General features: G+C 45.6%; 1 protein-coding gene across 1 annotated transcript in view; it reads left to right on the top strand.

Annotated features, from left to right (window-relative positions):
- The window catches only part of Tmprss2 (transmembrane serine protease 2), a 38432-nt gene that overhangs the window by 8217 nt on the left and 15367 nt on the right, over positions 1 to 14848 (top strand). The window contains exons 2-6 of the mRNA XM_029470324.1: positions 3436 to 3503; positions 5833 to 6052; positions 11240 to 11326; positions 11820 to 11962; positions 13102 to 13138. Of these exons, the coding sequence (XP_029326184.1) occupies positions 3489 to 3503; positions 5833 to 6052; positions 11240 to 11326; positions 11820 to 11962; positions 13102 to 13138 (502 nt within the window). The 5' untranslated portion in view covers positions 3436 to 3488. The remainder of the gene's footprint in view (positions 1 to 3435; positions 3504 to 5832; positions 6053 to 11239; positions 11327 to 11819; positions 11963 to 13101; positions 13139 to 14848) is intronic.

The raw sequence follows: 14848 nt of genomic DNA, 5'->3' as shown, positions 1-14848 counted from the left end.
CTCTCTCTCTCTCTCTCTCTCTCTCTCTCTCTCTCTCTCTCTCTCTTTCTTTTTTTCTTTCTTTCTCTTGTGGGGGTGGGGGGAGTTTAGGCTGCCTCTCCTTCTCTTCCCAAGTTCATGGTAGCTGGACTGGGCCCTCCTTTTATTTCTGGCTTCTATGTTTTGTGAGTCGTGGGATCCCTGGACAAGATTAAGAGTCTCTGCTGGCTTCTGCTTCTGATGGCTTTCCCTTGACAATTCATGGCTGTGCTCCTAGCTTCCTCCTTGCATGAATTTCAAGCACCTAGTCATGGCTCCTTTCAGAGGGCTCCTGAGCTGGGAAGAGTGCCAGTGGATCAGATTTTCATTTCCTGAAACTCCAACCGAGCCTGTAATTGGTGAGCCAGATCAACAAGCTAGAAAGAACTCACAGGAGTGAAAGCCACTGCAGCTGGGCTCTTCTGGAAGGACACTAGACAGGGCCTGGCTGGCTCTGCTTATGGGAGGAAGTCAGGATGCACTCACCAGGTAGATGTCCAGGCTTAGATTCTATTATTTGCGAAGTGGTCATAGAGAAGACACACCAGTGGGTGGCAATTGTATCATTTTAAGAGGTTTGGGTGTTTCCCATACATTTTAAATGGCGATTCCTCTCACTGTATGGTACTCAGTTTCATTCTCATACCCAGAAAGCTGTTGACTTTAATATTAGAAAAACCTAGAATCTCTCAGCATGACTTAGTTCTTCTGTTTGTTTGATCCTCAACAGAAGAAATTAAAGACTTGGTGCATTTTTACTGTGATCTGTTCAGCGTTCAAAGCTAAAATCATCTTTCTTCATCGCAGGTTGTTGGTTTGGGGGGCTTCCTGTTTTTAATGATCCTAGCTTTGCTTAGGAGATGAGCAGGTGGCCTCTTCTGCTCCCTTCAGAGACACTGAGCTTTAAGAGTAGGCAAACTTCTCATTAGCTTGGAAGAATTGCAGTACCAATCTGCAAGTGTTGAAGGAGACATCAAAAGGGTTTACAGTTGCTTTTTTGGTGGTGTTGGGGATCATACCCATGGCCCCTGTGTGATTGGCAATTACTCCATCACCAAGATATGTCCCCAGGTAAAATAGTTTTATTTAACTCTTACTAAGGTAATACTGTGTGCCAACACCAGTCATGTTATTGCTAACATTACTCAGTGCTCCTGAGAGTAGTATAAAAGGCTGCATCTCTTTTCTGTCTTGATAGAGAACTCAACACAGGTCCTTTCCAGGTCACAGCTAGTGAGAGATTAAATCTAGCTTGGGATCCAAGTCCCACCTAAAGCCTAGTGTGTCATAGCTTCTAGCTATGTAATGCTGCCTACTGCTTTCTGTGTACCTAAGTGTCAGGCTTCTATGTGCATCTGTGGTGTATGCATGTGTATATGCTCATGTGTGTGTAGCTGTCCATACACATGTGTACGTGTATGGAGACCTAGAGGTGGATGCTAGGTGTCTCCTCAATCTCTTTCCACTTTAATTTTGAGATAGGGTATTTTACTGAGCCAGGAGTTTACTGAATGGTGAAGATTATCCATTCCTGTGTTAGGGATCCCCCTGGCTCTGCCTCCCTAGCACTAGGATTACAGGTGGGCACTTCCATGTCTAAACTTTTAAGGGGATCTTGGATTCAAACTCAGGTTGCCATGCTTGCATAGCAAGCACTTTGCCCACTGATCACCTCTTCATCACTAGAGTACCTGATTCTTATAGATGAAGGGGGCTTATCTTGGCTTCTGGACTCCTTCCAGCCCTCCTAGGCATATTATCTGGTGAATAGATGACTTCCCAGAATGGTGTCTTAGAATATTCTAGGTTCATTTCAAGTCCAGCATGGAGGAGTGAAGCAAAACCCTTATAGAGAGGATATCAATGAAAAAAAATAATGCGACAACCCCCATTAAAGCAAGGTGAGGACTAATGGCTTCAGGAGCATCTCAGCAGATGGATAGACCAGGCAGGGAGCCAGTCATGAAGAAACTGCTTGGATTCTCAATGGAGCAAGCGAGAATGGGAAATTACAACCATGGAGCAGAATGTCTGTGAATAGAAAATCATTAAGAAATGAGATGGGTGGGAGGGATCTGGCTAGCCTGACTTGAGGGCAGGCCAGGCTTACCAGGTATCCTTTGAGGATGGTAGAGGACTGAGAATCTGCTCAAGTATTGAAAGTTGAGATTCTTAGCAAACTGATTTATCAAGGTTTCATTAAGCTAGATGTCACGTGGGAGTGCACAGAGATTGAGAAGCTTAGTGAGGCTGTCAGTGGAGGACAGTGATGGGAAAGATGGCTCACTTAAAGTAAGGAACTTTATGCTGATGGCATCTCTGGTTGTTGCTGGCATTTCACACATGACTACATATGCAATGATCCAAGGACTTCTCATAACTACAAATTGTCGAGTTGGTCTACCAGGACCAGCTCTTTTCTGCAGCAGTGGGAGTATGAAGTGGCTTGCTGACATCCTACTACATCAGGAAGCAGTACCTCTATCCAGAAACAGAGCCAGGGAGTAAAGCTAGCCTGTAGATCTATGTCCAAAAGGCTCTATGCCTTTCCCAAGCACCCGAACTATCTGGGGTACTATTTCATATTCGAATCATAACAATGTGTCATAAGGACACATTATTTACTAAAGCTTGGGTAATCCTGTGAGGTTTATGTAGAAGAGTCAAATGCAGCCTGTCTCTGGTGTTCAATTGTAGGCCACCAGTTACATGTAGTTGTCTGCATGGACACACCTGTAAGGAGGCCGGGTCTGACCCTGTCAGTTGCTCCTCTGCTGTTCATTCTCTGAAAACCCCCTTCTGTGTACATTTGCAATGAATTTCATCTTAAATGTGTCAACCATGATATCCACTTTGAAGATATGGAAGCTGAGTTGTCAGGTTGGTTTAGATATTTGTCTAAGAATGCTTTTGGAATAGGGCACAGGCAGAAGGTAGCCCTGAGTGTTTGCCTTCCAGGCTTGCTGTTGTCCTCTATGGAGCAAGGTCTTCTGTGGTTTTCTCCCATGAATCTTCCTTTTGGTGAATGTAACTGGGAATAGCCATTACTAAACCATATAAGTGTGGAAGGGCTTGGAGTACCAGGCTCAACCCTGGGTGCTCCTCTGTAGGCAGGCTTCTCTGCCTGTCCCCATTTCTTCAAAGTTAGGCGGGCTCTTCTGGCCACAGTAATTCAATTTGTACCCCAGGCTCATTCATGAGTTTCTCTGTACCCCAGAGGAGGACATTAGGTTGCATGACATAAACATACCATATGCAATGACCCAGGGAATGAAGAGACATGGGAAGGCATGGTAGAAGTGAAGGCTGAAGGCCAGGGGTATAACTGCATCTTGCTGTGGTATAATGTGACTTTCACCCAGAGTCTTCTGAAGCTAAACTACATTAAATATTACTGTGTACACTTTTTTTCTTCAGGTCACCTAGAGGAAGCCCCATACTGACCTCCTCATGCTGCTGACACAGGCAGGATGGCATTGAACTCAGTAAGTGGTTAATTCTTATGTCTCTGGTCTTTTCCTTGTTCCTTCATCACGCCGGTATCTTCCACAGGTGTTCATCAGTAATTTAAAGAACTGTATGTAGGAGCAGGTGCCCTTTGGACATTGTTCAAGGTGTTTGTATTAGTCACTGTTCTATTGCTGTGAAGAGACACTGTGACTAAGGCAACTCTTATAAGTAAAAAGCATTTAATTGGGGTCTTGCTTACAGGTTCAGAGGTTTAATCTGTCATCTTGGTAGGGACTATGGTAGCACATAGGCAGTTTCTGGAGAAGTAGCTGAAAGTTCTATATCCTGATCTATAGGAAGCATGGGCTTTTTAAAGAGGTCCACTCCCTAGTGACTAAGTATTTAAATATAAGAGTCTATGCGGACATTCTTACTCAACCCCCCCCCCCCCCCCCCCCCCCGGTTATGTTGGAAAGGGTGAGACAGGGAGGGAAGCCACCACTGCTGGGCAGAAGCTGGGATTTGTACACTGTATGCACTTCCTTCCTCCTTCAAGGGCAGCAGGTGTGTATACAGGAGAGGTAGGATGAGGCAGAGAGCATCAGTTTAGGGAAGAGAATCTGTGACAGAGCTGTCAGTGTCTGCCTATTAACAACTGGGGATCAGCCACATCTGGATGAGGTATTGGGTAGTCTACTCCTGCTGGAAGTCTTCTCCTTAGGGCAATAAAAACAGTTGTCTCTGTCATCTTAAAGCCGGACCAGTTCACTGTACACTTTCCACATTTATAAATACTTACTGGCTAATAAGAATGTTTCCCTATGTTTTGTAAAATATATGCCAGTGTTCCATTTTATGAGTCTCTGCTACTTATTTTTTTACTGGATCCCTTTATAATTTTAAGAGCGTCATCCAGGACAAAGTGCTAGGTGTATCTTGGTCTTTCCTGCTGGAGAGAGGAACACATTCTTAGACGGTTTGGTTCTGGGCCAGACACTCACCTGGTTTCTCAATCTGGAGTGCTCTGTTAAGATGGGGATAGCTTTCGCTGTCTCACCCTGATGTTTCAAGTTATAATCTTTGGACCTTTGAAGGAGAGTGCTAGTGAGTTATTAAGCAGAGATGACTAACCTTGGAGTGTTGGTATTGCCTTAAAATTCTCAACCTTTAGGCCAGCAAGACAGCTCCGTAAGGTAAGAGATGACCTGCATTCAATCTTTGTGGCCACAGGGTAGGAGACAACTGGCTCTCACAGGTTGTCTTCTGATCTCTGGTTACACACACGTGCAACACACACAATAAATACATTAGCTTTCAAAAGTCTGAGCATCCAGTGGTCCCTGCTGAGGATATCTGCTTCCAGAAGATGATTTCTCTGTCATTCCTGAGGCCCATGAGAGAACCTGAGCAGAAAGAGAGCTGGAGAGGTTTGGGGTAAGAACCATTAGACATGCATAGGGTAGCCGGGGCCTCTGGGAGAGGTCCAGCTACTGAGAGTAGGGAGAGTGGAAATAACAATGCCAACCTGTGAACTTGCTACTGAACCTGACAACTGCTGGACCATACTAGGAGTGCAGCCTGGGGAAGGTCACATGAATGGACTCAGTGAAAGGATTGATACCCAAGAAGTGGATCCTGTCCTTTTTACATTCACACAGCACTTACTTTGACCTCCAAGTTCCCCTGAAAGGGTACCTACACCCTCAGCACCAAAATGCATACACTCTATAGGGATGTTTACACTGAGCTAACACCACCCTGGTGAGAACAGATGGGTAAAGGACTGCCAACTACAGCTGCATGAGAGAAGGACCCTGGAAGAGAATGGCCACAGGAGTCTGCATTGTTGGTCCCTTCTAGCAGTTTCTCAGCTCAGCTGAAAAGTATATTTACTATACCCAAGGTTGCGCACAGGATCTGAATGTGAGGTCCCTTCAGCAGGTGAGTTCTCAGATACGAGCTATCCTGAACCTTGACATTAACCTGGCTCAAAATTTCAGACCTCAAGGCTCAGGGGGTGATCTAGTGGAGGAACCATAGAATGCGACTCTAGCTGTGTGACTTTTGACCCCAAACTTGTATGTTTTCTACAGAATCTTAGTTATCGGTCACCTTTTCTTTATTTCAAAGAACAAATAATGGGAAAAAAGTGGTCCAGGAAACCAAAGCTAATGAAACACAGATAGTTGAGTGTTCTAGTTAATGCAGAAACAAGAGTCTAGTCATGTTAAGCAAGTTACTGTGATGACAGAGTGGTTGGCAATCTGCTGGCTCTCTCCCTGTTTTCTGTGAACGACGCTAACTTTCCAAACCTTTAGAGTGAGTGAGAGCTATAACTGATTTATCTCCTTTCCCATTGTTTAGGGGTCACCTCCAGGAATCGGACCTTGCTATGAGAACCACGGGTATCAGTCTGAGCACATCTGTCCTCCGAGGCCACCAGTGGCTCCCAATGGCTACAACTTGTATCCAGCCCAGTGCTACCCATCTCCAGTGCCCCAGTATGCTCCGAGGATTACAACACAAGCCTCAACATCTGTCATCCACACACATCCCAAGTCCTCAGGAGCACTGTGCACCTCAAGTAAGACTCCTTAGCAGTGTATCATGAAGGACTACAGTTTCTGGATCTGCCTTCTCTTGTCGTCTCTTATTTCTCCTACCTTGTCAATAACACTGCATTGCCAACAGGGCCAATCTTGTCTTACCTGCCTTCCACTTTGGCTGGTCAGAGCCATGGGCTCTGCCTCATCTCTCTTTGGCAGGGAGAGTCCTTGCTCTCCCCTTGGCCTTTGGTGCAGCACCACTGTGTGCTTGCCCAGCTCAGCTGGACTGTTAGTGCATGGTTTCACAGTCCCTTCTTGCCTGTGTGCTTATGGATGTGTTATCTTGAATCAACAGTAAGCACTCAAGGTTGGGAGTGAACTGTCTTAGATGTTATTGATGTGCTCAGAACACAGAGGGATCAGGGTGAAGATACCTCCTGTGACTAGCCAGAGACCTGTTGAAGCTCTCACCTCTGCCAGTTCTTGCCCTAGAAGAAGAAGGGTTTTCCCCACAAAGGGGCATTTCTCCCATTCCAGGGCCTGCCCATATACTTTCTAGGAGATCCAGGCTGCCTCTCCATGGCAAGATTACTCTCCCAGCCCTGGATGTATCATGTCTTCCCCATAGCCCCTTAACCCCCCTATAGCCCCAGAACAGTGCTGAAGGTTGAATATGAAAGCNGAATCTCTTTACCCTCTCTTGTGGCCCTTTCATTTGATGATTACTCTCANCATCCAGATTCCTTACCTCTATGTCCCTCTACCTTTTAATTCTGGCTGTTCTCAGTGTTGCCTCTCTGGTGTCAAGGACACCAGNGACTCTATTGATAAGCTACTTTATATATATATATATTTTTAAACTGAGCTTGTGTATATTACATATGTGCCAGTGCCTATGGAGGCCAGAAGGTGTTGGATCGTCTAGAGCTGGAGTCCAAGGTATTTTCGGTGGTTGTAAACACTCAACACGAATGCTGGGAACCAAATTTGGAACCTCTGGAAGAGCAGTAGATGTTCCTAACTGATGGCTATCTCTCCAGCTCCANACCAGCTTTCTAGCAGAGAGTTTCTGCTTTATGAGATGAGCACCTGTCTGTGTGTTTCATGTGTAATTAATTCAAGGTTGATACAANAGTGAATCCTGTGGGCCACCCATACTTCATCAGCAGTCATGTGATAGGCCTTAGGCCTCAGGAATCTGTTTGTCCCACTTGGACATTCCTGGCTTTCCTGCTGTCCCTCTCTACTTCTGAGTGGCTCTNCTGTCTTTTGCTCTGCTTCACCTCTAGTCACTTGCTTTCTTTCCTGTCTGCATGAACCGTTTCATCTTAGCCCAGCTGAGGTGCAGAAGACCTGGCCTTTTCTTGCCATGCTGGCTGGAAGAAAGTCAGGGCAAGGAACTGTTAGTTATCAGAAGCCAAAGAGCCCCATGTAAGGCTGCACCTCCAAAAAGACTGTCCTGCCTTCAGTGGTCAGCCCAGAAGGCAGAAGCATCCCCGTGTACTTTACTGAATACTTTTGCATTCCCAGGGAGTAATCAGGAANTGACAGATGAGGGGTGGGACATGTTAGTTTTCTGTCAATTGCCAATAAATAGGGAGGATAAACACTGAGGTGCGATTTTCCATTATAAACCTGCATTATAAAATCTCTGGCTGTGTTTTGATAAAATCACTATCTGATAGTTATCCATTCAGACTACAGTCTTGGGCTTCCTACTATTAGCCTACCAGAAGTACAGAATGACGCCCTTGTCCAATGAACCGGAAAGTATTTTAGTAATTATATTTTATTATTTTTTTGCACTCACTTTGACAATGTTTTTAAAATCACAGTACTGGGGTAACTCTGTAGTAAAGAGCATTAGCTGTTCTCACAGAGCATCTGAATTCCTCTACAACTCCAACTGGAGGGAATCCAATGTTATCTTCTGGTCTCTGAGGTGTATACACACACACACACACACAAAGAGAGAGAGAGAGAGAGGAAAAAGAGATGAAAAAGAGAAAAAAAGAGAACATGTTATTGCTATTAAGGCATCAAAAACTCTACATTTTTTTCAGAATAACATTAAGCTCTGAACCTGTGTCCTATATTATGTTGGTAGCACAACTTTAGATGTTGGGAGTATAAGGACATTCAGCTTTGGGTCCATCTGTTTGCTTTAACAACTGTCATGGAACTTATCCATTTGAGTGGCAGTGAATGCACCTGCAAGAGCCTTTGAAGATCAAAGTCAACAGNCCTGTGATGCAGAGATGCCATAGGGCTGAGTCAACAGGCTCTGTTGGGAANGATGGATATAAATGAACAATGGCACAAGACTGAACCTTGCAAGTCTATGCTGTGCAGACTGTAGCTGGTGACAAATGCCTGTTCAGAGGTGAAATGGGGGTTTCTTGCTGCACACATGGTCCTGAGCGAACCAGCCAGACTGTGATTCTGCACATGCCCCAACAAGAGGTGAAGGACACCTGATTTAATCTGTCTTACTCACCAGCCAAGTTACTGATTCAGTGTTTGTTTTTNTCCTGCTGAGCTAGGTTCCTGAACATGCTAGGCAAATGTTTACCACTGAGCCACGTGGGCAGCTTTAAGCAAGTCATTTTATCTCAGGTACAATGGCATGCAGATAAGTTGCCCAAAGAGGAAAATGTACTTGGTAGTTCATCAGGTGAGCCATAAGGAATTTCTCTTGTGGGTTTCTTGGTGGCTCCACCCTAATGCCTGAAGGCACCGTCACCCCTCACTGCATTTTGATAAAATCGCTGCCTTGTGAGGTTTTCAGACCCAGGCCTCCCTGTGAGGCTGCTGAGAGTTCAGGTTGCCCACTTTAGCATAGGAGCACAATCCCTGTTGATGGGGATGAGGACCAATCCCTAGGCATTATATGAGTATATACCATTAGCAGGACATAGGAACCAGGTGAAAGCAAGTCTTTCAGTCCTAAGCAGATCAGCTTGGGTCACTTGGCTCCAGAGCCCAACCTGAGCCTGCCTTGCCAACTTCTGGAAGCACAGTGACACTGCAGCTGGTGTCTCCAGACCTGAAGGCTCTTTCTAGCCTGGGAGTGTCCGTTTTAATGATATTTCCTATACTCTGTATTCTATCTCTCAGCCTTTCTTCCAAGAAAAGCTCCAGGGACCCCACCCCTTACTCCCTTTCGAGGCTGGAACTTCATCTGGAGAGGGAGTTGCTGGGAATGACCAGCCCCTCACTGTGAAGATGCCAAATTTTAGACTCCCCAGGGCCCCTTCTCTGACATCAGGCCTTTTCTTTAAACCTTGATGATACTTTTGGCTTAAACCACTGTCCAGCAGTGCTACCCCTGTTTGCTATGGATGGAAGAAATCAGTTAGGTATTGGAAATAATTCTCTAAATTATTTTATTCTTAGCTGAAATTTTTTATTCTTTCTTTATGAGTGCTTGCACATACCTAACGTGCACGAAGTGCATGTAGTACCCACAGAGACCAGCAGAGGGTACTGGATCCCTTGAAACTGGAGCCAAGGTCAGTTGTGAGTCACCAAGTATGTGACTTGTGCAAGGGCAACTTAACTACTGAGCCATATCTCTGAACAAAGAGTTCCTTCGTTGTTTTTTGTTTGTTTGCTCATTTTAAACATTTATTTATTTGTGTACCACAGAGTGTAGAGGTTATAGTAGTCTGTTGGATTCAGCCCTGTCCTTCTACCATGTAGGTTCTGGGGACCAAACTTAGGTCATCAGGCTTGGCAGTAAGTGCCTTTATCTGCCAAACCATCTTGCAAACCCCTCCCATGTGGCAGGCTGAGTGATTCAATTTATACACTTTAGTTTAATTCCACTTAACTGTAATTACTGAAAGTGTCAATAGCAGTAAGAGGCTAGTGGCTATCAAATACCATAGGGTTCTTTCAGCAGCCATGGGATGTAGAGAGAATCTCTGAAGCATCATTGGTCAATAAAAAATTGATGACCAATGAGCTGTAGCAGGAACTAGAAGGTGGGACATCTGGTAGGGAGAGAGAGAGAGAGAGAGGAATTATGGGAACTAGTCAGGTGGGGGAGATTTACCTCTAATTCTGGAGGAGACAGCTGTATAAACCTGAGGAGAGATAACTTACCATGTGGAAGACATAGAATAGAATCAACAGGGTAATTGAGTTATGAGCTAGTTGGGGAGCAAGACGAAGCTTATGGCCTAAGCATTTATTCATAAATAATTTGTCTTGGAGTGGTTATTTCTGGGAACAAATTGGCCAGGAGGAAAAGCCCAAAGTTACTAGGGGAAGGATAGGTGCTCTACCTGAAGCCCCTGGCACCCCCATGATGTGTTGGGGGACAGTATTATATGATTTGTACTTGCAGTTGCTGAAACCAGGCAGCTCTCCTTTTTGATCTGGGTGTGTGTTTGTTTGTTTTTTGTGAGCACTGGCCCATTTTCAAACCCTCCCTAAGGTGATGCTTTAAGAGCTTAGTGTTCTTGGATTTCATTTCAAATTGGAGCTTCAGCTTCCATTTCCCCCAAGCACATATTTTCATGCTGCAGAGAAGCCTTGAGACTCCCAAGTGGCACCCTTAACGTTCAAGCTAACATTTGCATGTGTGTGGCAATACTGTTGCATAGGGTGGTTGTGTAGCTCAGTGGTAGAACACTTGCCTAGCATGAGTGAGACACTAGGTTTGATCCTTAGCAGCACGAAAGCAAATGAATTAAATCGGTGCCTTTTCTTCCCTAATGTGCCAACTAAATGGACCCACGCACAGTCGGTCNGTCGCTAAACTAGGACTTCTGGCTGCATGACAATGTGAATGCGTGCTCATAAAATCATTCGGCTTCTCAGGCTCAGTGTGGTGTTCCATGAGGAGCATGCAGAATCCAGCACCTTATTGTGAATAGGCATCTAACTGGGTGGTTTCCCCAGCCTTGGGTAATGCAAGAGTTCTGAGCAAGTTTAAAGGTGCTCAGGTTAAGCTGGCTTGGTTGCTATGTGTAGCAAGTGAACTTTGGACTTGGACTTCTGAGATCCTCTCCTTTTGCTTCTCCTCCTCCTCTTTGTTGTATTCCAGGCTGGCCTTAAACACTTGCCCGTGTCCTCACCTCCTGAGTACCTGGGTTAGAGGCAGGCATATGCAATCATACCCAGCCTGACATGTGGTATTTTCAAGTCAAGATGACTCTAAGCATGGCAGAAGGACCATCTTCCTACAGCACTGACCTGAGCACCCCTCTCTTCCGCAGAGTCTAAGAAATCGCTGTGTTTAGCCCTCGCCCTGGGCACTGTCCTCGCGGGTGCTGCTGTGGCTGCTGTCTTGCTTTGGAGGTTCTGTAAGTTTGGGGCTGGACTGTGTGCATGGTCGTGACTGTGACCCTTCTCCCCAGGCTGGAGGAGCCACCTGATGCCTCCCAGTTTGGTTTCCATTGAGGGCAAGGCTGCCTTTTCCTCCCTTTTCTCCATGCACCGGTTGCTGTATAAACAGTGTATGTATTCTTGCTTCCACAAATCTGTAGCTTGTGGGAGTCTTAAACTAGTTCTCTCATTCAAGTAGCAACAAGGCTGTACCCTGCTGAGCTTCTGTTCATTTCCTCCAACAAGGTCACACCTATTCCAACAAGACCACGCCTCCTTATAGTGCCATTTCCCAAGAGCCAAACTTATTCAAACCACTACACGTGGCAATGGCATGTCCTTTCCTTGTGAGGAGGTGGTTTTTCCTATTCACTGGACTTGAGGGTGAATGACAAGACTCTTAAGGGCTCTGCAGTTCCTTGGATGCTCAGCCTGATGAGTTTTCCTCCCTTTCTCCCAATACAATACCAGGGGACAGCAACTGCTCTACGTCTGAGATGGAGTGTGGGTCTTCAGGCACATGCATCAGCTCTTCTCTCTGGTGTGACGGGATAGCACATTGTCCCAATGGAGAAGATGAGAACCGGTGTGGTGAGTTATCCCTGGCCCTGGAAGCACTGAGCTCTTAACATCTGCCACAAAGTGGCAGCTGGAGACAGCCAGGCAAGGTGCTGAGCCCAGGCTCAGGATTGTGGTTTTGGCCCTGCAGCACACACAGTGATGGGCTCAGTAACTCAAACACACATGTTCCCAACTGCCGTTGGATGACAGTTAAAACAAACAGGCTGTTGAAAATAAGTTAGGGTGCACTATGCTGGTTTTTTATTTATTTTTTTATTTTTTGGTTTTTCGAGACAGGGTTTCTCTGTATAGCCCTGGCTGTCCTGGAACTCACTTTGTAGACCAGGCTGGCCTTGAACTCAGAAATCCTCCTGCCTCTGCCTCTTGAGTGCTGGGATTAAAGGCGTGAGCCACCACTGCACTATGCTGTTTTTAAAGTGAGTGTCTTTAAGGTTGTGCCCACTGTGACAGCACTGAACAAGTATATTTGCTTTTTTTCTTTAAATTATTTACTTAATAACTGACAAGCTAAGCTGTGTCACGTTTGTCTGGTATAGTGTGATGTCTCTATACATGTACCCCCACAGATGGGGCAGTCATGCTGTTTAACATAGATCCCCTGAGCTCTTATGTTTATGGAGGACTTGTCTGTCTGTCTTTGGATGGACAGTGTGCTGTTAGTACTTACCACCATCTTGTACTAGAGCTCTCTTGAACTCATTCTTCCTGTGTAATTAATACTTTGTGTGTTTTGACAAGCTGTCCCCAACCACTCCTGGTGAGCACTACTCTGACCTCAGCTGCAGTGAATATGACTCCTGGATCCCATGTCTTTGTGGTGCTTCCCTTTCTGAACTGACTTAGTGCAGAGTTCCTCAAAGTCGTCCTTATCGTCACAAAGGGGCAGGGTTCCATTCTTTTGATAGCTGAGTCTTAGCCCGTTGTGTGCATGTAGCACATTTCTTTGTCCGTACACCAGCTGATGGATGCTTAGGTTCCTTTCTAGAAGCTGGATTGCTTGATCATGTGATAATTCTGTCCTAGTGGTTTCAAGGAGCCTCCATATTGTTTTTCATCCACAGGCTAGTCACATTATAATCCCATTGCTGATTTCAGAGGTTTTCTTCTCTCTTCACCCTCACCAGCACAAGTTATGTTAAAAATTCTAATGACAGCCATTCTGTTATAAAAGGCACAAGGTGATATCCCTTTGAAGAAGTATGAGCTGGGTATGGTGGTGCATGCCTTTAATCCCAGCACTCAGGAGGTAGAGGCAGGTGGATTTCTGAGTTCGAGGCCAGCCTGGTCTACAAAGTGAGTTCCAGGACAGCCAAGGGTTCCAGGACAGCCAAGGATATACAGAGAAACCCTGTCTTGAAAAGACAATAGACACACACACACACACACACACACACACACACACACACACACATATATATATATATACTTCTTATGCGTATGGCAAGAACGGCGAAGCTGTGATGCACGTGTCAAGGTGGAGGACAGCTTGTGGGAACTGGGTCTCTTTTCACCATGAGGATTGTGGGAGATCAAATTCAGCTCAATGGCGTGCTTCTTAACCCACCGAGTCTTCTTGAATGGATTTGTCTTTCTTGTGCTGTTAATTTTTGAAGCTGACTTCAAGCACATCAGGAGGCTGGGACCAAGAAAGACAACTAAAGGGCAGGGTTGTGCTAATCATGTTCCAGAGTCTGAAGCTAAACCGTTTGATATCCTGGCACTGTGTGCAAAGCCTGCTGTCTGGCTGCTCCATGTTGAAGCGGGGATGAGGTGGTGTAGACCCTGTGTTTTCCTGGCTCTGCAGCTGACAGTGAGCTGCTGTCTTGCTGTCTTGCAGCAGCTGTCCTGTCCTGCTTTTCTGCCTTTCTTGGAACTCATTCCCCAAGCACTGCCCATGCCCAGGGGCTGAGGCCAGCCTTGGCTCCTCTGTGACTTTCTGTTAAGTTCAGATGTGTCCCAACCCAGGAGCCATTCTCCTAAATGGGAAGTTCATGTTGACAGAATCTCTACAGGAATCTCCTTAGCTTTGCTGTCTCCACCCAAATGATCTCCAGTCTTCTTGGAATTTGGGGTAAAAAAAAATCCCACAGACCTAGTTGTCCAAGGTGGGTTTTGTTTATTCAGGGCTGACTTTGGGTGGGGCAGCTTTCTGCTGCATACCCTCCTCCATGCCCTGTGTGCATTAGATTTCTTAGCTTTGGTCTTGTCTCAAAGAAATTCCCAAGGGGCCTGGCTGTTTTCACTTGAGTGGACTGATGCCTGTTCTGTGCCCACCTGGTTCTTCAGCTTGGATGTGTGCTTGGGAGATACAGTGCCCACAGCTTAAGATAGCTCTTTGCCTTTCTTTGGGTGGCAGCAAATGTTTTAGGAAAAGAGGGCAGGGTCTGTGTTGAGAATGGCTAAGGTGTCATGTGCAGTAGATATCACTCCGTTTCTGTTCTTGTCTATATATGAGCAACAAATTTTCATTTCATTTTATTTCAACACTAGGTGGAAATCAGAACCACATGGAAGGCAGGCATTCTACCACTACCCTGCATTCCTGTGCATACCCTACTGTTTTGAGGCAGGGTCTCATTAAGTTACCCATGTTGGTCTCAACTCATGATCTTCTGAGGGCTAGATTTCAATGCCTAGGATGCAATACTTAGGTTGTGAGTAGGCAGTAGGATTAGCACAACATGAGCTGCTAGGAAGGCATTTCTGTTTGAGGTTTAGGTTTGTGCAGTTTATAATTTTCATATAAAAGGGGCAGATGACCTGGCATGGCATGTGCCCCGTATAGATGGGAATAGCATACTTTCACCCTCTCCTTCATGTTTGCTCTTAAATGTGACATGCTTAAGAATGTGCATGGAAACTGGGCTTGGTTGTGCATGCCTTTAGTCCCAGCATTCATGAGGCAGAGATGAACTGAT

This window comes from Mus caroli, chromosome 16 (genome assembly GCF_900094665.2).
Source record: "Mus caroli chromosome 16, CAROLI_EIJ_v1.1, whole genome shotgun sequence".
In the NCBI taxonomy this organism is placed as follows: Eukaryota; Metazoa; Chordata; class Mammalia; order Rodentia; family Muridae; genus Mus; species Mus caroli.
The sequence above is the reverse complement of the archived record's forward strand: the minus strand, read 5'-3'. Positions and strand labels throughout refer to the sequence as shown.